The sequence below is a fragment of the Cricetulus griseus genome, chromosome 3, assembly GCF_003668045.3.
Source record: "Cricetulus griseus strain 17A/GY chromosome 3, alternate assembly CriGri-PICRH-1.0, whole genome shotgun sequence".
Taxonomy (NCBI): Eukaryota; Metazoa; Chordata; class Mammalia; order Rodentia; family Cricetidae; genus Cricetulus; species Cricetulus griseus.
In genome coordinates, this window is record NC_048596.1 from 223,368,126 (window position 1) to 223,390,647 (window position 22,522).

General features: G+C 45.4%; 1 protein-coding gene across 1 annotated transcript; it reads right to left on the reverse strand.

Annotated features, from left to right (window-relative positions):
- Positions 1–723: 723 nt before the first annotated feature.
- Echdc3 (enoyl-CoA hydratase domain containing 3) lies at positions 724–20,237 on the reverse strand. The gene is made up of 5 exons (XM_027405162.2): positions 20,068–20,237; positions 15,288–15,409; positions 13,554–13,651; positions 5,135–5,335; positions 724–1,035 (listed from the first exon to the last, which is right to left on the reverse strand). The coding sequence occupies exons 1-5, from the start codon at positions 20,235–20,237 to the stop codon at positions 724–726; spliced, it is 903 nt and encodes a 300-aa protein (XP_027260963.1).
- Between the last annotated feature and the right edge of the window lie 2,285 nt (positions 20,238–22,522).

Genomic DNA, 22,522 nt, shown 5'->3' on the forward strand with positions numbered 1-22,522 from the left:
ACAATGTTCACTCTTCTCTTTCTCAGCTTGCAGTGGGTTAGAAATGAATGACCCAGCTCTATAAATATTTTTTTAAGGATTTTATTTATTATGTATACAGTCTTCTGCCCGCATGCCAGCAGAGGGCACCAGATCTCATTCAAGGTGGTTTGTGAGCCACCATGTGATTGCTGGGAATTGAACTCAGGATCTCTGGAAGAACAGCCATCTCTCCTGCCCGCTCTATAAATATTTAATTTATTCATATCCCACAGGATTTTTCCAAAGCCACAGACATGATTATATCCTGATAGAATCAAGAAGATTTTCAGTGTGAAGATGATCTCATGAGGATTTGAAATGTTCAACTTGTCACGAGCAACCCGAGGGGACTCTGCCTTAAGGAAACTGCCGGAGTGGGGTGGTGTCCTTCCTTCATGCCTCTCTTGATTGTCACCTATGTGCAGGCAGCATCTCATTTCAGGTGCTGCAGGCTCTGTCAGGTACTGGGCTTTCTGTCACAGCCAGTGCTCATTAACCTGGCCACTGGCCTAGCACTTCATTCACCCCCTGTATTTGTTTCCCACAGAATTGTGGCTTTTAATCACATAGAGCACACACTGGCCAACCAATATCAGAGTTAGGAAGACCGGCTGATTTCTCTTACAATTGAGAGTGTGATTGGATTGAGAAGATGAGGACTTTATAGCATTGGTTGTTGGCTGAGCACCCCCTCATGCTGGCTCAGTGCGACCAGATGGGCTTTCTCTTCTGGATGAAGGCCTCGATTCCTTCCTGCCCATCCTGCAGGGCTAGGTTGTCCACCATGGCCTGCGAGGCAAGATAATATGCTGTTCTAAGGTCTTGGGGAAGCTGTTTGTAAAAGGTAGCCTTGCCCAATGCCACCACGGGGCGGCTCAAAGAAGCGATCTTCTTTGCTATTCTCACGGTCTCTTCCTCCAGCTGCTCCTCTGGCACCACTTTGCTGATGAGGCCGTGGCGTACGGCCTCCTGAGCAGAAATGGGCTCCCCAGTAAAAAGCATCTCCAGGGCCACCTGAGGGAAGAACAAGAGAGGTCATTAAATCACTCTTCACATCCCAGAGCTTCCTCAGGCCCCATCTCTGTTTCCCTGTACTGAGACAGTCACTCTCTGGACTTACCTGCAAACTCAGCCCAGATATCTGCTTCCACAAATGACATGTCATCTATCACCCCTTGATGTCAACACCCTAATTCTCTGCCAGGGAGAAGATCAGATTGTTCCAAGAGCCAAGAAAATACAAGTATCCTGGAATGGGTGGAGACTCCCTCTGGGTCCTCTTGCTGTTCCACAGATTTAATTAGTAGCCCTGGCAACCCAGGAGATCCCTTCTGTCCACCCCTTTAAAGGCCATGTGCATAAAGACAGCCTATCTGATGAGGACCACTGCGAATGCTGCTGGAACAAGCTCATAGCCTTTGGAAATCAGTACAAGGGCCACTTTCTACAAGAACACATCCATGGGTCCCATTTCCTCAGCAAGATCCATTCTGGGGACATGAAGGGACCTAAGTAACTTCAAGGACCAGATACAGAGCCTGGCATGGCTGGCTTCTAGGTTTCACAGCTCCTGTACAGGTCAATAAAGTAGAATTGTCACACATATGAGAGGACTGTGTGCTGCAGCATTCTGGGGTTCTCTGCTTATCTTTTGGGTGGGCCCCATGTCTATCCAGACTGCTGGAATAAAATGCCATAAACTGTGTAGCTAGCTTAGAAGGAACAGGTACATCTCACACTCTGGAGGCTGGAATGCCTAAGTTCCAGGCATCCTCAGAATTGGTGTCCAGTGAAAACCCATTTCTAGGTTCAGAGACTGAAATATCACTAATCTTACAAAGAAGAAAACTGGGGAGTCAGAAACCGGCAGTCCTTTTCTATGGGCACTCATTCCAGCACAAGGCTCTATCCTTGACCTAATGGTTGCTTCCCCAGAGCCTACCTCTAATGTTCATGATTACATTTCACCATAGGAACTTGGGGGTGGGGGGCAACACATTCAGGCTATGACGATGGTCTCTGTCTCCCAGAGACTATGGACTGCAGGCTGAGGTGCAGTGAGGAAGAGAGAGGGGGTGGTGGAAGGTAAAATATGCCACAAAGTCCACCAGGTGTGCACAGCTGACACACTAGATCATTGGCCTCATCTCACTGGGAACCTGAGAAAAGTCACTATGATTCCTAGGTGCTTTGAAATTGTACTTCCTAAATTATGTTGGGCATATGAATCACTACTAACCAGGATGTGTCAGGTGGAGTTTCTGGGGGTTCTGTTCTGAGTGAGGGTGAACTCTCTTTCCAGCTTCGAAATCCCACTCAAGGTTAGACTGGCAGGAAACAAGTGTGCGGACACACAGGCAAGTGGGTAGGTAAATGAAAGCAGGGATGTCTACTGTGGCGAAGCGACTGGTGTTGGAAAGGGACTCATATTTTCTCCAGCTTTCCTGGGATACCCTCTGCCTGAGGCACTGGCTCTAGTGTGTGTGGCCAGCTCTAGGTGGGGAAGGGAGCAGCTGGAACAGGCAGGGCATTTATATGGCACAATGAAAATGCATTATTTAATTCATGCAAAAGAGGGAGACTTTAAAAATAAGGTGAATAATTCATGTCCTGGCATAGCAGGCTCAACTGTATGACTTTTGCCCAGCAGACAAACTGCAGTCTTTGTTTTTCAATACAGTGGAGCAGTTTCCTAGAGTGTCCAGCAGAGGGAACTAGAGTCCAACACATGCTGTCCTAACCTAAGTGGAAAGGGCAGAGACTTCCTGCCCAGGACAGTTTGCAAAAGCACCTGTTTGCTTGTTTCTCTGGATAAACACAGCGACAGTCACCTATCACCAGCACATGGATGGGTGTGTGTTCAGTCTTCTTCTGGGGTCAGAACATGAAGAGAGACCAGAGATCCGAGTAGACATGATTCTGCATGCACATTTGTGGTGTGTGTGTGTGTGCGTGTGCGTGTGCGTGTGCGTGTGCGTGTGCGTGTGCGTGTGCGTGTGCGCGCGCGCGCGCGCGCGCTTTTGCATGGGTTCAGAGGTCAGACGTCAACCTTGGGTATTGCTTTTCAGAAGTTGTTCACTTTGTTTTTTGAGACAGAGCCCTCCAGGGGGACAAGATGCTGGTTGCTTCTGGCTCCCTAGGGCTCCTCCTGTTTCTGCCTCCCCAGCTCTGGGATTCCAAGTCTGTACCACCAGACCTGGCTTTGATCCGTGGGTTCTAGGATCTAACTCAGGTCCTCAAGCCTGAGCAGTGGACACTTTGCTAACTGAGCCTTCTCCGAAGTCCCAGGCCAGGGTGTCCTGACAAAAATATCTTTGTGATGAAAAAGCAATCCTGGTTCTCACAATGTCCCTGCCCCCTCATCTGTCACACTGGACATTGTGCAATATTGTTCCGAGAATTCAGCCTCCATGGAACTTAGAGGATATTTTGGCTACATTTCCCCTCTCTGTTAAAAAACAAATGTAAAGTTTGATAAAAATGATACAGTATGACGTTTCTAGGAATTTTGATTTAGAAGGCTTTCCTGACAACAGGACTGATTTAAAGGTTTTAAACGCCTTGGCCATGGAACCTTCCAGAAAATCGCATGTTGGAAGGGAATAAACCAGTATAGCAACTTTTTGCTATGAAAGGCTTCATGGTTTAAGTTGCAGTTACAAGACAGTCTGTGAGTCTGACCAGAGACTTGTAATACATTCTGAGTTAATGTCTGGGAACAAAGCAATGACCTAAGAAATAGTCACTAAATAAATATGGACACACATTAAGGCAAATGTCTATCTTAGAATATTCAAAAACTTCCCCCTTTTGGAAGACATTTGAGCATGCCTCTTGCAGCATGTAGTGTTGTCAGCACACTGCCGTGTAGGTAACCACAGAATCTCCCTACAAGCACATGTTTCTTAAAAAAATTAACAGGTTCTATGGAAGGAAAAATCCTCCCTGGAACATCTTAGTGCTACTGCTAGATTCCCTTTGGGTCTCATTTCTTTTGTGCCTCAGGCATGCGAGACACTGTTAATTTTTGTAGTTGTTTCAAAACAGATAATCCATTCTAGGAAGCAGTTCACTTCTTTGCTTGCTGCATATATGATTTTGCCCCTCCTTTTCCAGATTTCCCACTGAGAACAGAATGACTTTTTCCTAGAACAGACTCTGTTGTTTTCCACTTCAGGGATGCTCACTAAATGCTATTCTGTGAGGTTTGGGAAGGAAGAAAGCTTTACAAGGGAAATGGACTTGACAGTCATTTGTAATGACAAGACAGCTCTGACATACAGCTGCTCCTTGGGCGGATTCACATAGCATGGGCAGGACAGTCCTTGTCTAACCACTGTGAACTCAATGCTGTAAATCAGCACCTTTAAATCCTTTCTGGACTAAGAAAGATTGTCAAGAAGTAAGAAGTCATTAGCCAGAGATACAGTCTCAGCCCCTTGACACTGGTGCTGTGCCAGCATGTTGTTTATTGTCTTATGGGCAGCCATTTAGTGTAACAAAACTGCTTCAATTGCATTTCAAATAAGATTACACAAAGGCTATGTTTTCCTGAAAATGAAAAACCTAAATAGTCATACTGAGGACATGAAAAATTGAAATGTGGCAAGTTCACAGAGTGATGCCTGGTGTTTGATGCTACAGAGGAACAGGCAGTGAGCTCTTCCTTCCCCAGCACAGAAGGAATACTAGAGGCCTTCGGGCAGAATGTCCAATATAGAAGATAGAAGATTCTCTCTCTCTCTCTCTCTCTCTCTCTCTCTCTCTCTCTCTCTCTCTCTCTCTCTCTGTGTGTGTGTGTGTGTGTGTGTGTGTGTGTGTGTGTGTGTGTGTGTAAAAGCCAAGGCTAACTTCTGGTGATGTTTCTCAGGTACAACATATCTTGTTGGTTTGTGTAGAGAGGACAAGGTCTCTCATTGGCCTGGAGCTCACGAAGCAGCCAGCAAGCTCCAGGGATCCGCCCGTGTCTGCCTCCCTGTGCCAGAATTGCAAGTGTACACCATTACAGCTGGCTTTTTTATATGGACTCTGAGGATTGAACTCCCCACCCCCTTATAGGTACTTTCCCTAAGCTAATCTGCAAACTGTGAGCACTGACAGCCAGTTCAGTTACCTTTCTGGGCACTGCTCTCCCCAGGGCAACTGCAGGGGTAGAGCAGAAAAGTCCAACGTTGACCCCAGGTGTGGCAAAAGAGGACTTGTCACTTGCCACAGCAATGTCACAGCTGGCAACAAGCTGGCAGCCGGCAGCTGTGGCCAAGCCATTGACCATGGCAATGATGGGGACTGGGTGGTTCCGTATCAGCATCATGACCTGTAGGACAAATACACCCATTTCATTTCCATGAAGTGTGAAGAGCCGTGTACCTGCCATGTTACATGACTGACCCCACAGAGCACATTTCTCATGCACTAGTTCATCAGCGTCTAGGCAGAAAGCACAAAACCATCAACTTGGAATATGTCTCCATGACAAAACAGACTTGTAGAGTTTGGGTTTTTGGAACCCCATTAGCAAACAGTCCTACTTAACAACAAGGACATGAAGCTGGGTGGGTGGAGAGTCATTCACTTAAGGCCAGAGCACGATGGGAAGTTGGTGGCAGTGGAGTCTGAGGCCATTTCCTCAAAGAGACAGCCCCTGGATAACAGTGGCAGTGGAGTCTGACTGAGCCCTTTGTGCCTCCTGCCTCCCCTGCCTCCCTTCCCCCAAGGAGAACTGAGGGATTTTGTTCATGGGGAGCAAGAAACCCCCTTCAAAAACTGTCGGTTCTCTGTACCCCTGGGCAGCCTTTGTGTTAAAAGTCTGAAATTGGCATTTGGTGCTTCCTGGGAAAATTAAGGTGGGAAGGGGACTTGAAGGCAATTTCCTTAGTAATTACTTCTCAAATTACCATGCAGCATAGCATACTCTCTCAATTCCATTAAAATGGGGAGGGAGGATACCCTACTGTCATAAAAATAAGCAAAATTCCTGAGACTGAGCCCTTGGCACAGAGAGGAGAGACAAAGCCATGTTCGTGTGACCCCTGCCACCATAAAGGGCCAGAGCTCCAACTTATATTTGAAGCTTATTTTTTTCATGACACTCTAAACAGATTGTGTTGCCATGGCAACTTCAATTTCTAAATTATTGCTCTTTGAACCTTGGCAAGTTGGGAGGGGAGACAGGAACTACATCTGGGCTTTTCCCCAAGGCAGCAATAGAAAGAAAACGACCTTCACAGATTTGAAGAGTTTTGCCTAGGAAACTGGTCTTTTATATTCATAAACATTTGATATTTATAAGCATTTCCCCCCTAAAATAACCAATTATATATCTAGGCATTATATAACGATGTTTCTGGTCAAGTACAAACTGTAATACAGCAGTGGTCCTGGAAGGTTATAATGGCTAGGATGGGGAACTAGCTCACTAGGTAAGTGCTTGCCTCACAAGTGTGTGGTCCTTGGTTCAATCCCCTGTAACACACACACACACACACACACACACACACACACACACACACACACAGAGAGAGAGAGAGAGAGAGAGAGAGAGAGACAGAGACAGAGACAGAGCCTGGCATGGGGACCCATGCTTATAAGCCCAGCATTAGGGAGATGGAGACAGGAGGATCCCTGGGGATCACTGGCCAGATGGTTCTAGGGAGAGACGCTGTCTCAAAAGTGGTGGCTGGAGTTCCTGTGAATGGCATCTAGATTACAATGGGACTGATAATTCCTACCATCTCAGTGAGCACCCACCCTGACATTACAGTACAGTGTTGAGTATGAGTAGGTGCTGCTTGCTGCAAGTGGTATGAAGGTGCCGTAGTAGGGTGAAGCACAAGGCATAATCCTCAGTGATATGCACACCATGCGGCTGCTTCACGGCTTCCCTGTGATGGGGAATGTACTGTGTATGTTTATCTTATTGATTATTGAATAAAGTACTTGTTTGACCAATGAGGCAGCAAGTTAGACAGGACTAGGAGTCAAAGAGGATTCTGGGAAATGTAGTAGAGAAGTGGTGATCCAGGCAGGAAGTGACATAGCAAGGAGACTCATATTTAAGCAAGGAGAAACAGGAAGTGTCCCCCTTTCCCGTCTGCTCTTCCTCCAGCGGCCCAATGTGATCCACCAGCAAGAGAGGGTACCAAATGAAGGCATCCTCTATAAGATAAGTCTTATAAAATATATAGATTTATGATAATTAAGACTGAGCTAACAGATGAGAAATCCTGGTCATTGGCCAAGCAGCATTTGAACCTAATACAAATTTCTGTGTATTAATTTGGGCCCTAACTCAGGCGAGCGGCTGGCGTAAAGTACACATGTGGCGGTGGGGCTTGGTGGCTTTTGGCAGAAAGATTTATCGTAACATCCCTGGATTATATTCTGGTATTCGTGTGCTGAGGATGGAACCCAGGACCCTGTGAATATCATGGAGTCACGTCCCCAAACCTTCTTCTGTTATATTTTGAGACAAGTTCTCACCCAGTTGCCCAAGTTGGCTTCCAAACTCACTCTGTAGCCCACGGAGGCCTTGGATTTCTGCTCTCCCTGCCTCAGCCACCCAAGATTTTATGAATGTGCACTTTAAAAATAGTCACTGTAGAATATATTCCTTCTACTTATTAAAAAATGTTTCCTGGGAGACTGCATGCCATCTTATACTTATACTATATTGCTGCTGTCTCATGCAGCTTGTAGTGTCTGCCTGTGCGTGATTCAACTTTGTATAAAGTCTGCTTACTGCTGGATCGTGGTGGCACACACCTTTAATCCCAACACTTGGGAGGTAGAGGCGCATGGATCTATGTGAGTTCAAGGCCAGCCTTCTCTACAGAATGAGTCCCAGGACAGTCAGGGCTGTTATACAGAGAAACCCAGTCCAGAAAAAAAAAATCTATTTGCCATGTAGCCTAGGTGTAGAGCTGGCTGTGCCATTTACACATTATTAGTTTAGGTGTAGAGTAGGCTTCCCCCTCTATAGACCACGTGACCTGGTGTGGAGCAGGCTTTTGGGCTTTGCCATCTTATGTCACATATCCCTGGTGTAGAACAGACTCTCCATATGTATGCCCAAAGCTGGCTTTACCACCTTTAAGGAATGTAGCCAGGTTTGTGGAGCTGGCTGTTCCATCTATATACCACACAGTCTGGGGGTTATCAAATGGGTTTTACCATCTGTATGCCATGTAGTCTGAGTGGGGCAGGCTGTCCTATCTGTCCACTATGCATCTAGGTGTAGTGTAGACTATATTGTCAATGTTTGTGTAAGCACACTCTTGTTGACTGAATTACAAAACTATCTACCCATGCTATCTCTAAACCCATCGTCATCATTAAAGAATCCATACCTGCCTATGTTTTTAAGGGAATCCCATAATATTTGATAGTAGCTTTTTTGGCTTCAGGGAAGGTGGGGGTCATGTTTTAATTCTTTGATAAATGTTAACTACTATCTTCCCAGAAAAATGCACATATGTATAAAGGCATACAGAATTGTCTGTGAATATAACTGGTTCCTGCCTTTCACAGAGGCAGTGGGGGCAGGTTAGTGATGTGTCTCATTCCTAGAGAGTAATGAGAGGAAGAACTCACGACATCTAAAGTCTTGTTGCAAAGAAAGAAAAGGTTTTCCTTCCTTTTGAACATTGTTCTCTTATACCACTGATTCAGAAATCCTAATTGCAAGAGCTCTGAAATAGATAGTACTCTATGGTCAAACATGTTCACCAAATCATTACCTTACAGCAGAAGAAATGAGAAATGATCCAAGTGTACAAAAAGGAGTAAATAGGCAGTTAGTGAGATGGCTCAGGGAGTAAAGTGCTTGCCATGCTAGCCTGGTGACTTGAGTTCAATACCCAGAAACTATATAAAGGTGGAAGGAGAAAAGTGATTCCATAAAGGTGTCTTCTGACTTCCATGTTTGTGTCAAGGCATGAGTGCCCATACATACCATGCTCTCTCTCTCTCTCTCTCTCTCTCTCTCTCTCTCTCTCTCTCTCTCTCTCTCTCTCTCTCGTGTGTGTGTGCACCCCACACACTATAAAAACGATGATGATGATAATAATGACAACAATAATAAATAAAACAATTTTAAAAGTAGATGGTTACTATGGCTTGGGTGGATGTTCTCCCAAACTCCATACATTAAAGATTTCTCTCAGGGTGGTGTCATCAGAAGATGACTGAGCCAGCGGGAGTGTGGTCTTGTGGGAGGCTGTTAGTTCATTGGCACATTCCCTCAAAAGGAATTGGTGTGGAGCTGGAGAGATAGCTCAGCAGTTAGGAGCGATTGCTGCTCTTGCAGAGGACTAGGCTTCAATTCCCAGTACCCACTTAGTGGCTCACAAGCATCTGTATCTACAGTTCCACAGGCATGGATGCTCTCTTCTGACCTCCTCATACACGGCACACACATGGGCACTTATATACCTGAGGACAAAACACTCACACACATAAAATAAAAATAAATCTAAGGGCTGAAGAGATGGCTCAGAGGTTGACTGCTCTTCCAGAGGTCCTGAGTTCAATTCTCAGCAACCACATGGTGGCTCACAAACATCTGTAATGAGATCTGGTGCCCTCTACTGGCATGCAGGCAGACATTCAGGCAGAAAACTGTATACATAATAGATAAATAATTCTTTAGAAAAGGAAATGCTGAAATAAATTAATGTTAAAAAATGTATAAGGGACCGGGCATTGGTGGCACACACCTTTAATCCCAGCACTTGGGAGGCAGAGGCAGGCAGATCTCTGTGAGTTCGAGGCCAGCCTGGTCTCCAGAGCAAGTGCCAAAATAGGCTCCAAAGCCACAGAGAAACCCTGTCTCGAAAAACCAGAAAAAAAAAATGTAAAGGGATTATATCTCTTTTCTGTCTGCTTCCTGATTAGTGATTTAAGTAGGTTATTATTTTTGTTTTTTGTTGTTGTTGCTGTTGTTGTTGTTGTTGTTGTTTTTGACATGCAAGTCCTGCCATTGTCATCTGGCACCATCAACAAGCTCAAAACCAAGAGTTACAGATCTTTGCTTGTTTGTTTGAGACAGGGTTTCTTTATGATTCCCTGGCTGTCCTGGAACTCACTCTGTAGACCAGGCTGGTCTCAAACTCAGAGAGATCCACCTGCCTCTGCCTCCTGAGTGCTGGGATTAAAAGCATGTGCCACAATGCCCTGCCCCAAGCTACCAAATCTTAAATTTGAATGTCAAAACCCATTTTTATAATATAAATTCATTGCCTCAGTTATTTCTTTATAGCAATGTGGAACTGACAAACACAATGGCTACGTATACTGAATTATAGCTACTTAGTAACTGCAGCATTTTCAATGAAATGAAAATTTCTAAGGAGGAAAACAAAACATTTGGGTGGTTTAGAGCTTATATAGTGATATGGAGCAAGCCTGCTAGGATTTGATACCCTGCCTGTCACTCACTTACTATCAAGTAACTCAGATCAAGTCACATGATCCTTCAGTTTTCACAACACTAAAGATGGGTATAATATCAGACCTAATCTAACACAACACAATGGTTACATACATTAGCAATAGCTTAATACTAAGCATTAAGTCATTATCATGTAATATGTACATGATTATATATATATATATATATATATATCATACCTATATAAGAACATTCAAACAATTACGTTCTTGGAGAAATCACTAAAAGTAAATATAGCAAAATATTACACTCTTTTCTGGGTTGGTGTGAGTATCTTTTGTTATTTAAATTTTTTAAATCTTCTATAATAAATACTTATTTTCATTGATCAAAATAGTTTAAATCAATTCAGAGCATAGTTCAGAAAAAGACAAAGGAGCTTAGATAAAGAATTATCTAAGCCAGGGTAATCCACCCCATGGGAGTCAAGAACTGATGTCATCTTTCCAATCTTCCTGAATTAAGCACTGTTTTGAGTTCTGCCTACTGGAATCCATTCAGTGGCATCCACTGAACTCTGCCCTAGCCTCATATACTGGCATAACTGAGGGTCTACATTGTTTTCTTTTTGTTTCCCCACATTATTTTCTAATCCAATCCACTCTTGTTTCAATGGTGAGAAGTTTGGAGAAAAGGAACAGTCTTCAGGAAAGACACTCTAGCTGTCAATGTGTTGGAAGAAGAGAGACAAGAAATGGGTCTCTAGGCTGTCATGTTGGCACCCAGAAGTCACTTAAGCTCGTCTATAACTAGTTCTTCACTTATTCAGTTTGTCCCCTAATTGGTAAACAATTGACTGTCAGGTAAAACTTTGGGTCTGTAACAAACGTGCTCCAGGTTGGTGAGGCCAAGCTAAGGCAGATTTCCATCTGCCTTTTAGAATCCTGTACATGAACTAACCAGTGCAGCTTTAGCTCATTTTGCTCTAGTCTGCTCTCTGATTACACCAGGAAACTGAAATTTTACAAAGTTCCTGCTGTCCACATTTGTTCAAGACGGCTTGAGTTTCATAGAATTAGTGTTAAAGACTAGCACTCAGGGCTAGAGTGATGGCTCAGTGGCTAAAAGCTTGAGTTGCTCTTCCAGAGTTCAGTTCCCAGCACCCATGTTGGGTGGCTCACACTGCTTGTAACTCCACTTCCAGAGGATCCAATGCCTCTGGTTTCTGTGGACACCTGCAACCATGGGCACATGCCTACTCCATACACATATACATATTAAAAATAATTAAAGGGAATCTTCAAAAGAACCAATAGCCTTGCATTCTTGATGTCTAGGACTAAGTCTTATTTATATACTGAATCTTTTCTGATGAGCCAGAGGCAAGGCTAGGCTAGAAGCTTCCAAGAAACCAGTCCTTTACCTCCCGAAGAAGCCCAAACTGCCATGTAGCCCTCTGCTAACCCACTCAAGTCTCTGTTCACCCAGACATTGCAGCAGACTGATAAAAAGCAGGTGCTTTTGGAAACTTCAAGGGTATATTGGTGCTTTTAGATATTTTTATATTTTAGCCAAATATACTGGGAATTTGTAGAAAATAATTTTTTCTCAGTGTGGTAGACTGAACGCAGGCCCTTATGCATGATAGCTAGATGCTCTACAACTGAGTTCCACCCCTAGTGGGAAAATGATTTTGGAAGCATCAAACACTGGCAAACCAAATAGGATTCTGTGCAAACATTGCTAATGTATGAAACAAAAGATCCAAATCGTGTGATGCACTTATAATCCCAGTATCTGGGTGGTGGAGGCAGGAAGATCAGGAATTCAATACAAGCCATAGCTATATAACAACTTCAGGGCCAGCCTGAGCTACTTGTGACCCTGTTTCTAAAACAATCAACACCCTAAGTCCTACCTCTAGTTTGTTTTACTCCTCCGTAAAACTGAAAGCAAATTACTTTTTCTCTTTGTCCTCCCATGAAAGGAGAAATGATAATCTGATCAGTTTATGGCTGTTTTTTTTTTTTGAATGGCAAAGGGAATAAATTGTGCTCAAGAATGTACCTGAATGGTGGGGGAGATGGGCCAGTCAAGCACGAGGACCCTGAATGCACCTGCAATCCCAGCGCTGAGGAGGCAGAGACTGGAGGCCCCGGACTATGCTCACTGGTCAGCCAGTCTAGCCTAATCCCTGAGCTTTAGCGTCACTGAAAGACCAATCTCAAAACACAAGCAGTTGAGGAAGACATTTGATGTCAGCTTCGGACCGCCAAATAAAATCAATGAGGTTAATTTTCTTCTTTGGAGGTGATATTTAGAAGGGTTAGCTAAAAATTTAGAAGCATTATAGTTATTTCTATTTATGAATTCTCTCTTTTCCACTGACAATATTGGGGTTGTTTTTGGTATTGTTGTTGTTGTTGTTGTTGTTGTTGGTGGTGGTGGTGGTGGTGGTGGTGTGTGTGTGTGTGTGTGTGTGTGTGTGTGTGTGTGTATGTGCGCACGCAGAGGCCAGAGGAGATTGTTCTGCTCTATCAGTCTGTCCCACTCCCTTAAACCCGAACCCAGAACTCACTGGATTTTGGCTACTCTGGCAACAGCAAACCTTCAGGGGTCCTCTATCGGCATCCCCCCCCAGATGTGTGTGGCCTTGACCAGTTTTTCACATGGATGCTGGGAGTCCAAGTGCTCTCACCACCGAGTCATCTCTCTAGCCCCCATGGTCACTTCTTAGAAGTCGAAACCAGTGGTTCTCAACCTTCCTAGTGCTGCAACCCTTCAGTACAGTTCCTCGTGTTGTGGTGACCCAAACCATAAAATTATTTTTGTCTCTACTTCATAACTGCAATTTTGCTACTGTTATGAGTCTCAATGTAAATGTCTGATATGCAGGATATCTGAGATGCCACCTCTGTGAAAGAGTCGTTTAGCCTCAAAGGGTTCACAACTCACAGGTTGAGAACTGCTGGTGCAAACCAAATAATTGCTTGGATAAAGAACTCACTAATAACTACAGAGCTTCTGATAGCCATTCTCTGGAGCAGGCCCCATGGATAGACTCTTATATGAAACTTCTGCTACCTCAGTATTTAATACAACAATGGTGTTCATGCTTACAATGCTGGCTTTCACCTTAGCTTACCTCAGAACAGGTTTGAAATACTTCAGTGTGATAATCACGGCCTTGTGCATCTGTCAGCTCCTTCAAATCATGCCCAGAAGAAAACACAGGGCCCTCAGCTGTGAGCGTTTCCAGTTGAGAAAAGAAGAAAAAAAGCCAACAGTGAGGGGCGGCAAATGGCAAGTGCAGTGACACAGGAAGGCTCCGGGATCAGTGCTTTTATGAAGCTCTGTCTGGTCTGATGACTGTATTGTTGCTCTCAATCTGGCCTAAGTTTATTGACTTGTGCAGGTCCTTTGAAATCTGCCATGCCGTAAGCAATGCCCCAATCATCCAGAGTGGGTCAGAGTGTGAACAGAAACATGGGAGCCACCTGGCTCCAGCTCTTGATTTTACATAGAGGAGCTGAGGATGTGGCTGCCATCATTATCCTTAACAACAAAGTGTCACTCCACTGATAAGCTGAGGACATTTCCTGCCATCTCCCTTGTGACAGGCAATGTTAGCCTGTTTTTACAAGTGAGAAAGTGTTGTCATTAAGAAGTTAGCGGGCCTTTCTGCAGTGTCCAGGTTACACCTCATATGCCTGCTGCAAGCTGCTAATTTGAATCTCTTTTCCCTTCACCATAGGAAACAGTTGAAAATTCCTTTTTGGCCATTCCTAAGAAGGTAGCTCAGAGTATCTCAGCAAATTCTGATGCTTAAGCAAACAAAGTATCAGCAAATAGTGTCTGTTGTATTTTTCTGGGCATGCATGATGCTGATGGTATGATTTTTTATTATGCCATGGCAGTATGTATGAAGCGGTGATTTTATCTTTTCAAGAATTTATTTTTAATTATGTGTCTGTATGTGGGTGTGTGCATGTGAGTGCAGGTACCTTTGGAGCCCAGAGGCATTGGGTCTCCTGGAGCTGGAGTTATGGGGTGGCTGTGAGCCACCCAACATGAGTGCTGGGAATCAAACTCAGGTCTACTGCAAGAGCAGTAATTGCTTTTAATCTCTAGGCCACCTCTCCAGCTCCAAAGTTATAATCTATAAAAATTTCTACTAGAGGGGCTACAGAAATGGTTCAGCAGTTAAGATCACTGGCTGTTCTTCCACAGGACTTGGATTTGAATCTCTGCACCCACATGGCAGCTCACAACCTTCTGTCATGCTAGTTCGAGAGGATCTGATACCCTCTTCTTCCTCTGCAGCACCCAGGCATGCAAGTGGTGCAGACACGCATGCAGGCAAACTTCTGTACACATTAGGAGAAAAATCCTATTGGAAAAAGGAAGAGAAGAAATGGACAAAATCTGGCATACTTTTTGGCACCATTAAAAATGATACTACGTATTTAGATATGAGCAAGATTTAGCAAACAGAAGAGACAAACCAATCATTTGTCCCATCAGCCTGTCTGCTAGTTGCTCCCCATATCTGGGATTATAGGTTTGCAATACCAAGCCCAGATTTTTATGTGGGCTTGGCATTTGTAATGCCAAGGGCTTTACCAGTGGAGCCACATTCTCAGCCTCCAGATTGTCTGATTTTGATGACAAGGAGAAGCCATGATTTCACTGAACAAAGGCCTTTGCCTCAGTCCCCACAGCTAACAAGGACCGAGCCCACAGCATCACAGAAGTTTTCAGTTCTTCAAAGGGGGTCAGGGTCCAGTGAAGTGAGGAGAGGGAGTCCCAGCTTACAACACATTTTGAGAAACCTCACATGGGCACCATGGGCCACTAACAACAGGCTTCAGAGAAATACCTGCAATTATAATGACTTTCAGGTCTTTGCTTTCAGCTTCATGAAGAATGTCACTTCGGAGAGATTTCAGCATGGCCAGTGACAGCGCGTTCCTCTTCTTGGGATTGCTTAAGACAATGTTCCTGCGAAAAGCATTTGATAGTCCCCGGGTCATGAACCAGTCAAAACAAGCGAGGACCCCTGCAATTCCTTTCTAATTTAGGAGCAATTTTGAAACTCAGGAATAGAGAACTGCCAGGGCTTGGTGCCAATTTAGAGGGTCTGTCAGCGCTCTGGAGTGACAGCTGAGTCAAAACAAGGAAAAAAGATGACCCGAAAGGTAGGCTAGCCTTTTCTCTCTGCTTCCTTGATTTGTTTTTGCTCTTTTTTTCCCCTCTCCCCACATGTGCTGTCAGAAACATGACTGCCACCTCCACAGCAAGGGTGAGTCACAACAGTGCCCAAATCATCTCTGCCCACAGAGGATATGAGTTTCAGGTGACAGTGGCAGGGCTAGGTGAATCCACAAACAGGTTCTACCCGGAACTTATTTCCAGGTGGTGTTCTTTAGAATGAGGTTAGGAAAGGAGCCAAGGATGAAAGTCCCCCCCTCCCCGTCTCCGCCTACCCACCCCAAAGAAAAGGCAATGGAGGCTGGCTGCCAGTGTGCACATACTTCGGCATTTGTAAGGGTTTCTAGCAGGGTAAGTCTGCAGGATAATTTGTGCAGTCTGAGAACAGATGATATACAAAGAGCAGACGGACAAATCCACACAACAGACGTAGCATCTCGAAAAGAGCCCGCACCCAAAGGGCCTCTTTGCTATTTTAAAATCGCCCACATTCAGAATAAAACAACCTGTATTGTCATCTTACTGCCTTACACAGAAGTGTCTTATTTTATTGTTGTCCTAAGAAATGGGCACTGAACCAAACCAGATTCTCATTACACGCTTATATTTCCTATCAGTCTCCACCCACACATGCTCTAAGCCTTCTTCATTCTTTTCTGAATATGGTATTTTATTGGGACATGGTCAATTGGATGCTCCATAAATAACATTTAGAAGAATTTTTTTAAAAAACAACTTTGATGACTGAATTTATCTCAGCACAATAAGAATAATCATTCCTTTTGGGATATCATTTCAGTTTTGCTGCAGCTTCCAGGTACCTGTGGGATTGTTTTGTTTCTCACAATCATCCTCTCTCCTAAGTACAGGAATTACATGCAGCTGATGATCTGATACTTAGACACCTTTATCTGGGGAAGCGGTGGAAACTGCTTGTAACCCTTCAGTAGAATCACGACTGTGCTCATGGTGGCAAACATAAAACAATGTCACCCCAAGGCTGGGGAGATGGCTTAGTCAAGTTCTTGCTTTGCAAGCATGAGTTCCATTTCTAGAACTATCTTTTTTTTTTTTTCCTGGCGGGTCATTTGACATGTACTTTAATTCCTAATGCTGGGGAGCTAGAGACAGACAGACTTTGGAAACCCTTTTCAAAAGAAAAGGTGGGCAGCATGGGAGGAATGACACCCAAGTTGGTCTTCCAGCTTCTACATACACATGCAACTGTATACACATGGCCATGTGCCTGTGAGGGTACATGCACACACAAAAGCTGCCACCCCAGCATTTGCATCAGTTTAAATTAAATTCTAAGGCCTTGGGCAAAACTGCACAGAAAGGTTCCAGCCCAAGCGGAAGCTTGCTGTTTGGTGGTGTTTGTTTCATGTGAATCCCATCAATCCTCCCAGACACACGGTCTGACAGCTCTCACTTGCAGCCCCGTGTGCAGATTCCTTTTCGCACCAGTCCACTGACACCCTTCTCAGTGGTCATCTCTGATTGTCAGGACACATGCATGGGCCACCTGCACCCCCCTCCCCTCTTGGGAACAGTCTTCTCTGCAGAGGGGTTTACTCTTCTCTAGTCTCTTCTTGCCTTCTTTTACGGGGGCCCTGTGTTCTGGCAGGAGACACTCATTTTCATCCCTTGCCCTCTCTTTGTTCCATGCACATTGCCCAGGCAACTTCACTGGTGGCCATGACATCACTGCTCCCTCCTTGCTGACATCTACCAGTCATCCGTCCTAGTTCCAGCCTCTCTCCAGAGCCCCAGATCTGTATGTTCATTGTGATGTTCACTGGATAGCTCCATCGAGGTGTGCATTGGGCATTTTCCTCTCCCAACTCACCCCTCTCTGAGCTGCTGCTCAGCCACCCAAGCTGGAGCCTGAAAGACATTTTATATTGCTATGCAGTTCTCCCTTATTTCACAGGACATCAAAACTCCTAGGCCTCGGCTGACCTGTCACATGCCAAGAGCCCTCATCCAGTGGCTGATGGAGACAGACATCCGCAGATATACTCTGAACTGAACTCTGGAACTTAGTTGAAGAGAGTGAGGAATGAAGATAGAAGGGGTCGGTACCAGGTTGGAGAAACCCATAGAAACAGCTGTCCTGAACAAGGAAGGGGGAACATATTGACCCCAGATGCTGTCTGGGAGGCCAGTACAGGACTGATCCAGACCCCTGAACATGGATGTCAATGAGGAGGCCTCTGCACTCTAGGGGGCCCCTGGTAGTGGATTAGTATTTTCCCTGGTGTAAGAAGGGACTTTGAGAGCCTATCCCATGTGAAGGGATGCACTTTTACCCTGGACACATGGGGAAGGGCCCAGGCCCAGCCCAGGATGATGTGGTGGATTTGCGGAGCCCTGGTTGAGGGCCCTACCCTGCCTGGGGAGTGGAGGGTGGATGGGGTGGGGGGTAGGTTGGGGATGGGGGAAGAGAGATGGGGGTGAGGGGAGGGAGAGGGAGAAGGGATTGACATGTGAAACAAGCTTGTTCCTAATTTGATCTAATAAAAAATGCATACTTAAAAAAAAAAAAAAACTCCTAGGCCTCTCATCAATTTCAGCCCTCTCCATGACTATTTTAGTTCCAAGTGTGGAATGCCTTAAGCTGACAGTTTCAGCTATGTGCTCCCCTTTCCCCTAAGGAAAAACTTCTTTCTGATGAGTTTTCTCCCAGGGCGACATGTGTACAGGTAAAATCTGGTCTCGATAAATGCTCCAACGAGATATCTGAAGCTCATCATTGTAAATACCAGTTATTTTTTATTTTCATGGCTAATTCTACTGAATGTATTGGACTGGAGTGGTCTCACAGGCCCACTCTACCATGATGGCAAATGAGTGGAAACAACTTGGTAGGCAGAGGGGATCTCTTTCATGCTCCTGGCTCACCTACCTCCTGACAGCCATCTCTGCACTTGACTCCTGTGTGTGAAGAGGGGTGATATCCATCCTGCATGTCATTGTGCCATTTAGAAACAATTCAGAGTGCCTGACACAGCACCCATTTTATAGTTGACCCTCATGGTATGCAGTGTTATTGCTCTGAGGCACAGCTTTGAAATGGGACCATTGAAGTGACAGAGTTGCACAAGCCCACCTGCTTAGTACTTAACATAGCACTGCTTTAATACCTGACTCAGGGAGAATCTTAATATATGATCCCTATAGTTTACAATCAAGTGGTCTCATCATTCTCCCTTTCCAGTTCCCCATTCATGTTTAATTTTTCAGGATTCAGTCTCCTATCTTGCCAGAATTTATAATCAGGTATGACCAGACTTTGTTTTGAGGGGGAAGAGGTGATTGGTCTTACTATGTAGCCCAGGCTGGCCTTGAACTTGCTATGAAGTCCTGGAAGGCTTTGAATTCAGGATCATCCTGCTTCAGCCCCCACAATGGCGGGATTACAAGCCTATGATATCACACCCAGATTATGATCGTATTTTCAGAAGCAGAGCCATTCCTTAAAACTGGAAAGAAAGGCCCCAATGAGAGCTCTACACTTCAGAGCCCACCTCTGGCTTTCTTTGGGAGTGCCTAGCCCCTGTGGTGTCCACCTGTAGGGAGTTAGGGGACAGACAGATATGGGCACCTCGCACCAGCATCTGCAGACCTGTGTGCTAAGTCTCTTTAAGGCAGTAAGGGTAGAGAGGTATAGGAGATGAAGGGGAGATGTGGAAGAAGATGGGGCCAGAGACTGGCTCTCCATCCTTTTGGGGAACACCTACGTGTATGGGTGAGGATTAAAAAGTTAAACACCATCTTCTAGGATTAAGAAGGGCTATTTACCAGAGTTGGAAAATATAACACTTAATCATCTGTAACTCTTGAGCATGGAAGCCTATCTCCTTTCCTAGCCTTGTCCTGGCCAGGCAAACGGTCATGCCTGAAAGGGTCTTCGTTACTCCACGTTCTAGGTTGTGCACTGATTTCTTTTTGAGGCTTTTAGGTTTGTTGCATAAAAAGGGCAGGGAGCAGGGTGTTGTGCCCTTTACCCCACTTAATGACCTACCCCACCCTGCGTTTTAGCATTCGCTAATCCTGGAGCCTGCAGAAGTTTGTAAGGACCATGGATCTCTTTTGTGATGGGCTTTCTTGGAGACCATAGCAACTGTGGGTGGGGTGCTTACGCTGCCCACACCAGAAGACATGTTCAGAAATGACTGGGCGATTGGGCACAGTAGCCCTGAGGGTTCAGGGGGCCACCAGGCAGTTCCTCTACAACCCTCACAGGTGCATCGCACTAGTGTGCACAGGGAAGGGACACCTGTTAACCCAGTATGCAAGGATTCCTCCACCAAATATTTCATCTTCTTGAGATGAAATCTAAAAGACAAGCAGTGACTGATAACTCAGGGTTACTGGCGGTGAGGCCTGTTTTTCCCTGGTTCCCAGCTCCAGGGAGAGAGTCGTGGCACTGCCGGCCGGCTGACCTGATTCCGTCCTGCTGTCGCATGCTAGTGGGCCGTGGCTCCGACTCCGGCCGAGCGGTCACTGCTGACCCCGGGCTGCAGAAGCCAGCGGAGAAAGGGGCCCACCGGCTGCGCCAGAGCCAGCTGGTGCCCTGCACCCCAAAGGCCCGGCAGCCGGCGACCATGGCCATTGCAGTCAAACAGCAGCAACGTCGACAGTGCAGGAGGCCTAGGCCTCGAGTTTTCACTTTCCGACCTGATCACTCAGAGTCTCGCCCCCGGGGCCCCGCCCCCAAAGTCCTGCCCCGCCCCCCCGTGTTCCTCTCCTGGAGCCCGACCCCTGGAGCCCCACCCTCCAACCCGACGGGGCGGGGCAGCGCCTGCCCACCGGAGTAGGTCACTGACTTGAAACTCAGGCCAGTTCCAGCGGTTTGTTTGGTTTAGTCCGGCTGTGAAAGAGTTTAAGGGAGGGGAGAACTGGGTTGGCTTTCTGTAATGACACCAGGAATGTGCCGGATGTTGTGAAACGAGCAGGTGATGAGTGGCAGGAGCTGTGTTACACATTACTAGGCTCGCGCCTCCCACAGGAAACACCCCCATGCCTTGTGGGTGATCCTGGATCGCAAAGACTATTTAGCCTACTAGAACTTGGAATGTTTTGCATTTTCTTCCGGTGCAGACGCGGGAGAACCATATTTATAACTTGGGCTTTCCACTTGCACCCAGGGAAAGCCGGGACTCCTCAGGATCCCAGTGGCTAGATGAGAGACACATCTTACCGTGAAAGGTATTACACAGAAGGAGACTACCCGCCTTGCTTTTTAGTAGTTCTTGCAAATGTGGATATTTGTGGGAGACACAGAATAAATAATCTTAGCTTTTAGGATTGTGTTGTTTCTGGAGGGAGGTGCCATCCCCAGGAGCCTGCACCCCTTACCACATGGTTCTGCAAGGATAACAGTATACAAAGATGCATCCACTAAGTCTCAGAATGCAAACAAAATTTACAAGTGTCAAGAAGTTCCTGAAACTTACAAGATCCACAAGGCTCTCTCCATGTTTTTATAAGTAGTAACCGTTTTTGCTGATCTCCCTGCAAGACATTCAAGGAGTTGCAGGAAAGCAGCCTTCTGTGAGTTTTCACCTGTGCCAGTGAGGGATTTTAATCAGTGCAGCTGCCTTTGGGCTGCCTTGGGGTTGCTCCCCCAAGTAGCTCCTCACCCTATTTCTGTAGGAAACCCCAATAGACTTACTGGTTCCCTAAGCTAGCTTAGGGTATAATTGTTTCTTTGGCCTATGGATGTCTTGTTCATGTCTCCCTAGGAAAAGTCACACACAGAGACTATTAATGAAACATGGTAGCTTAACATGAGTGAAGCTCTGCTTAACATGAGTGAAGCTCTCACTCTCAGCTTTGTAACTCGACAAAACAAAGAATATAGTAGACAATATTTTGATCATTTAAGACTCCTCTACCACCCTTCATCTCTCCATTTTTTTTTAAACTTTTGCTGTATCTAGGAAGCTGGGTTATTCTTTGTTTCCTTGAAGAAACCCAAGATCCCACCGAATTCAGGAGTTTAGAGGGTTGCAATTCTTGGCTTCTGAGTTTTTAAAGCTTGTCTCTTAGGGGTGGAAGAATACAAAGCAAATATAATAGGTTAGCCATGTCTTGTTGGACCAGACAAACTGTAGTGCTGGCCTATGAGTTTTGGAATGATCTCCCTTACTTTAGGGGTGTGGTGTGAGCAATCCAGCAAGTAAGTAGCAACAGGACCCAGATGTGTGTGCATAGAGTGCCAGACAGAGTGTCAGAGGGGGTTGTCTGTGGTAGGAGCCAGGTGATTCAGAACAAGGCTTCCAGCCTGAGGCCAAATTAAGATTTGGGGCAGGAGTAGGGCAAGTAGAGCCTATGGGAAAAGGAAGAAGAGAGTGACTATTATGGCAAGTTGAGAAAGAGCCAGCCAAGTTCCCCTGGAGGAGAATGGCATACAAGTTGAAATGGGCTTAGGTTAAGTTTTTGCCACTAAGCCAAATGGGGTTTTGAAATAGCCTTAATCTCATAGAGCTGGTGGAATGGCTCAGCAGGTAAATGTGCCACCAAGCCTGAGGACCTGAGGACCCATCTGGTGGAAGGGCACTTCTGACTCCTAAAAGTTTTTCCCTGACTCCACAAGTGTGCCATGACATGTGCAGGCATGCAAGTATACACAGATGCACACACTAAATGTAATAGAGATTTTTTAAAACAACAATCAAGCTCATAAAGTTATAGGTTTATATAGTGATAAATACAACATTCTCTCTCTCTCTCCTTGAGGACAGTTTTTTAAAATACCTTAACCTACTCTTTTTTTAAAAGATTTTATTTACTTATTTATTATGTATACAACATTCTGCTTCCATATACATCTGCACACCAGAAGAGGGCACCAGATCTTATAACAGATGGTTGTGAGCCACCATGTGGTTGCTG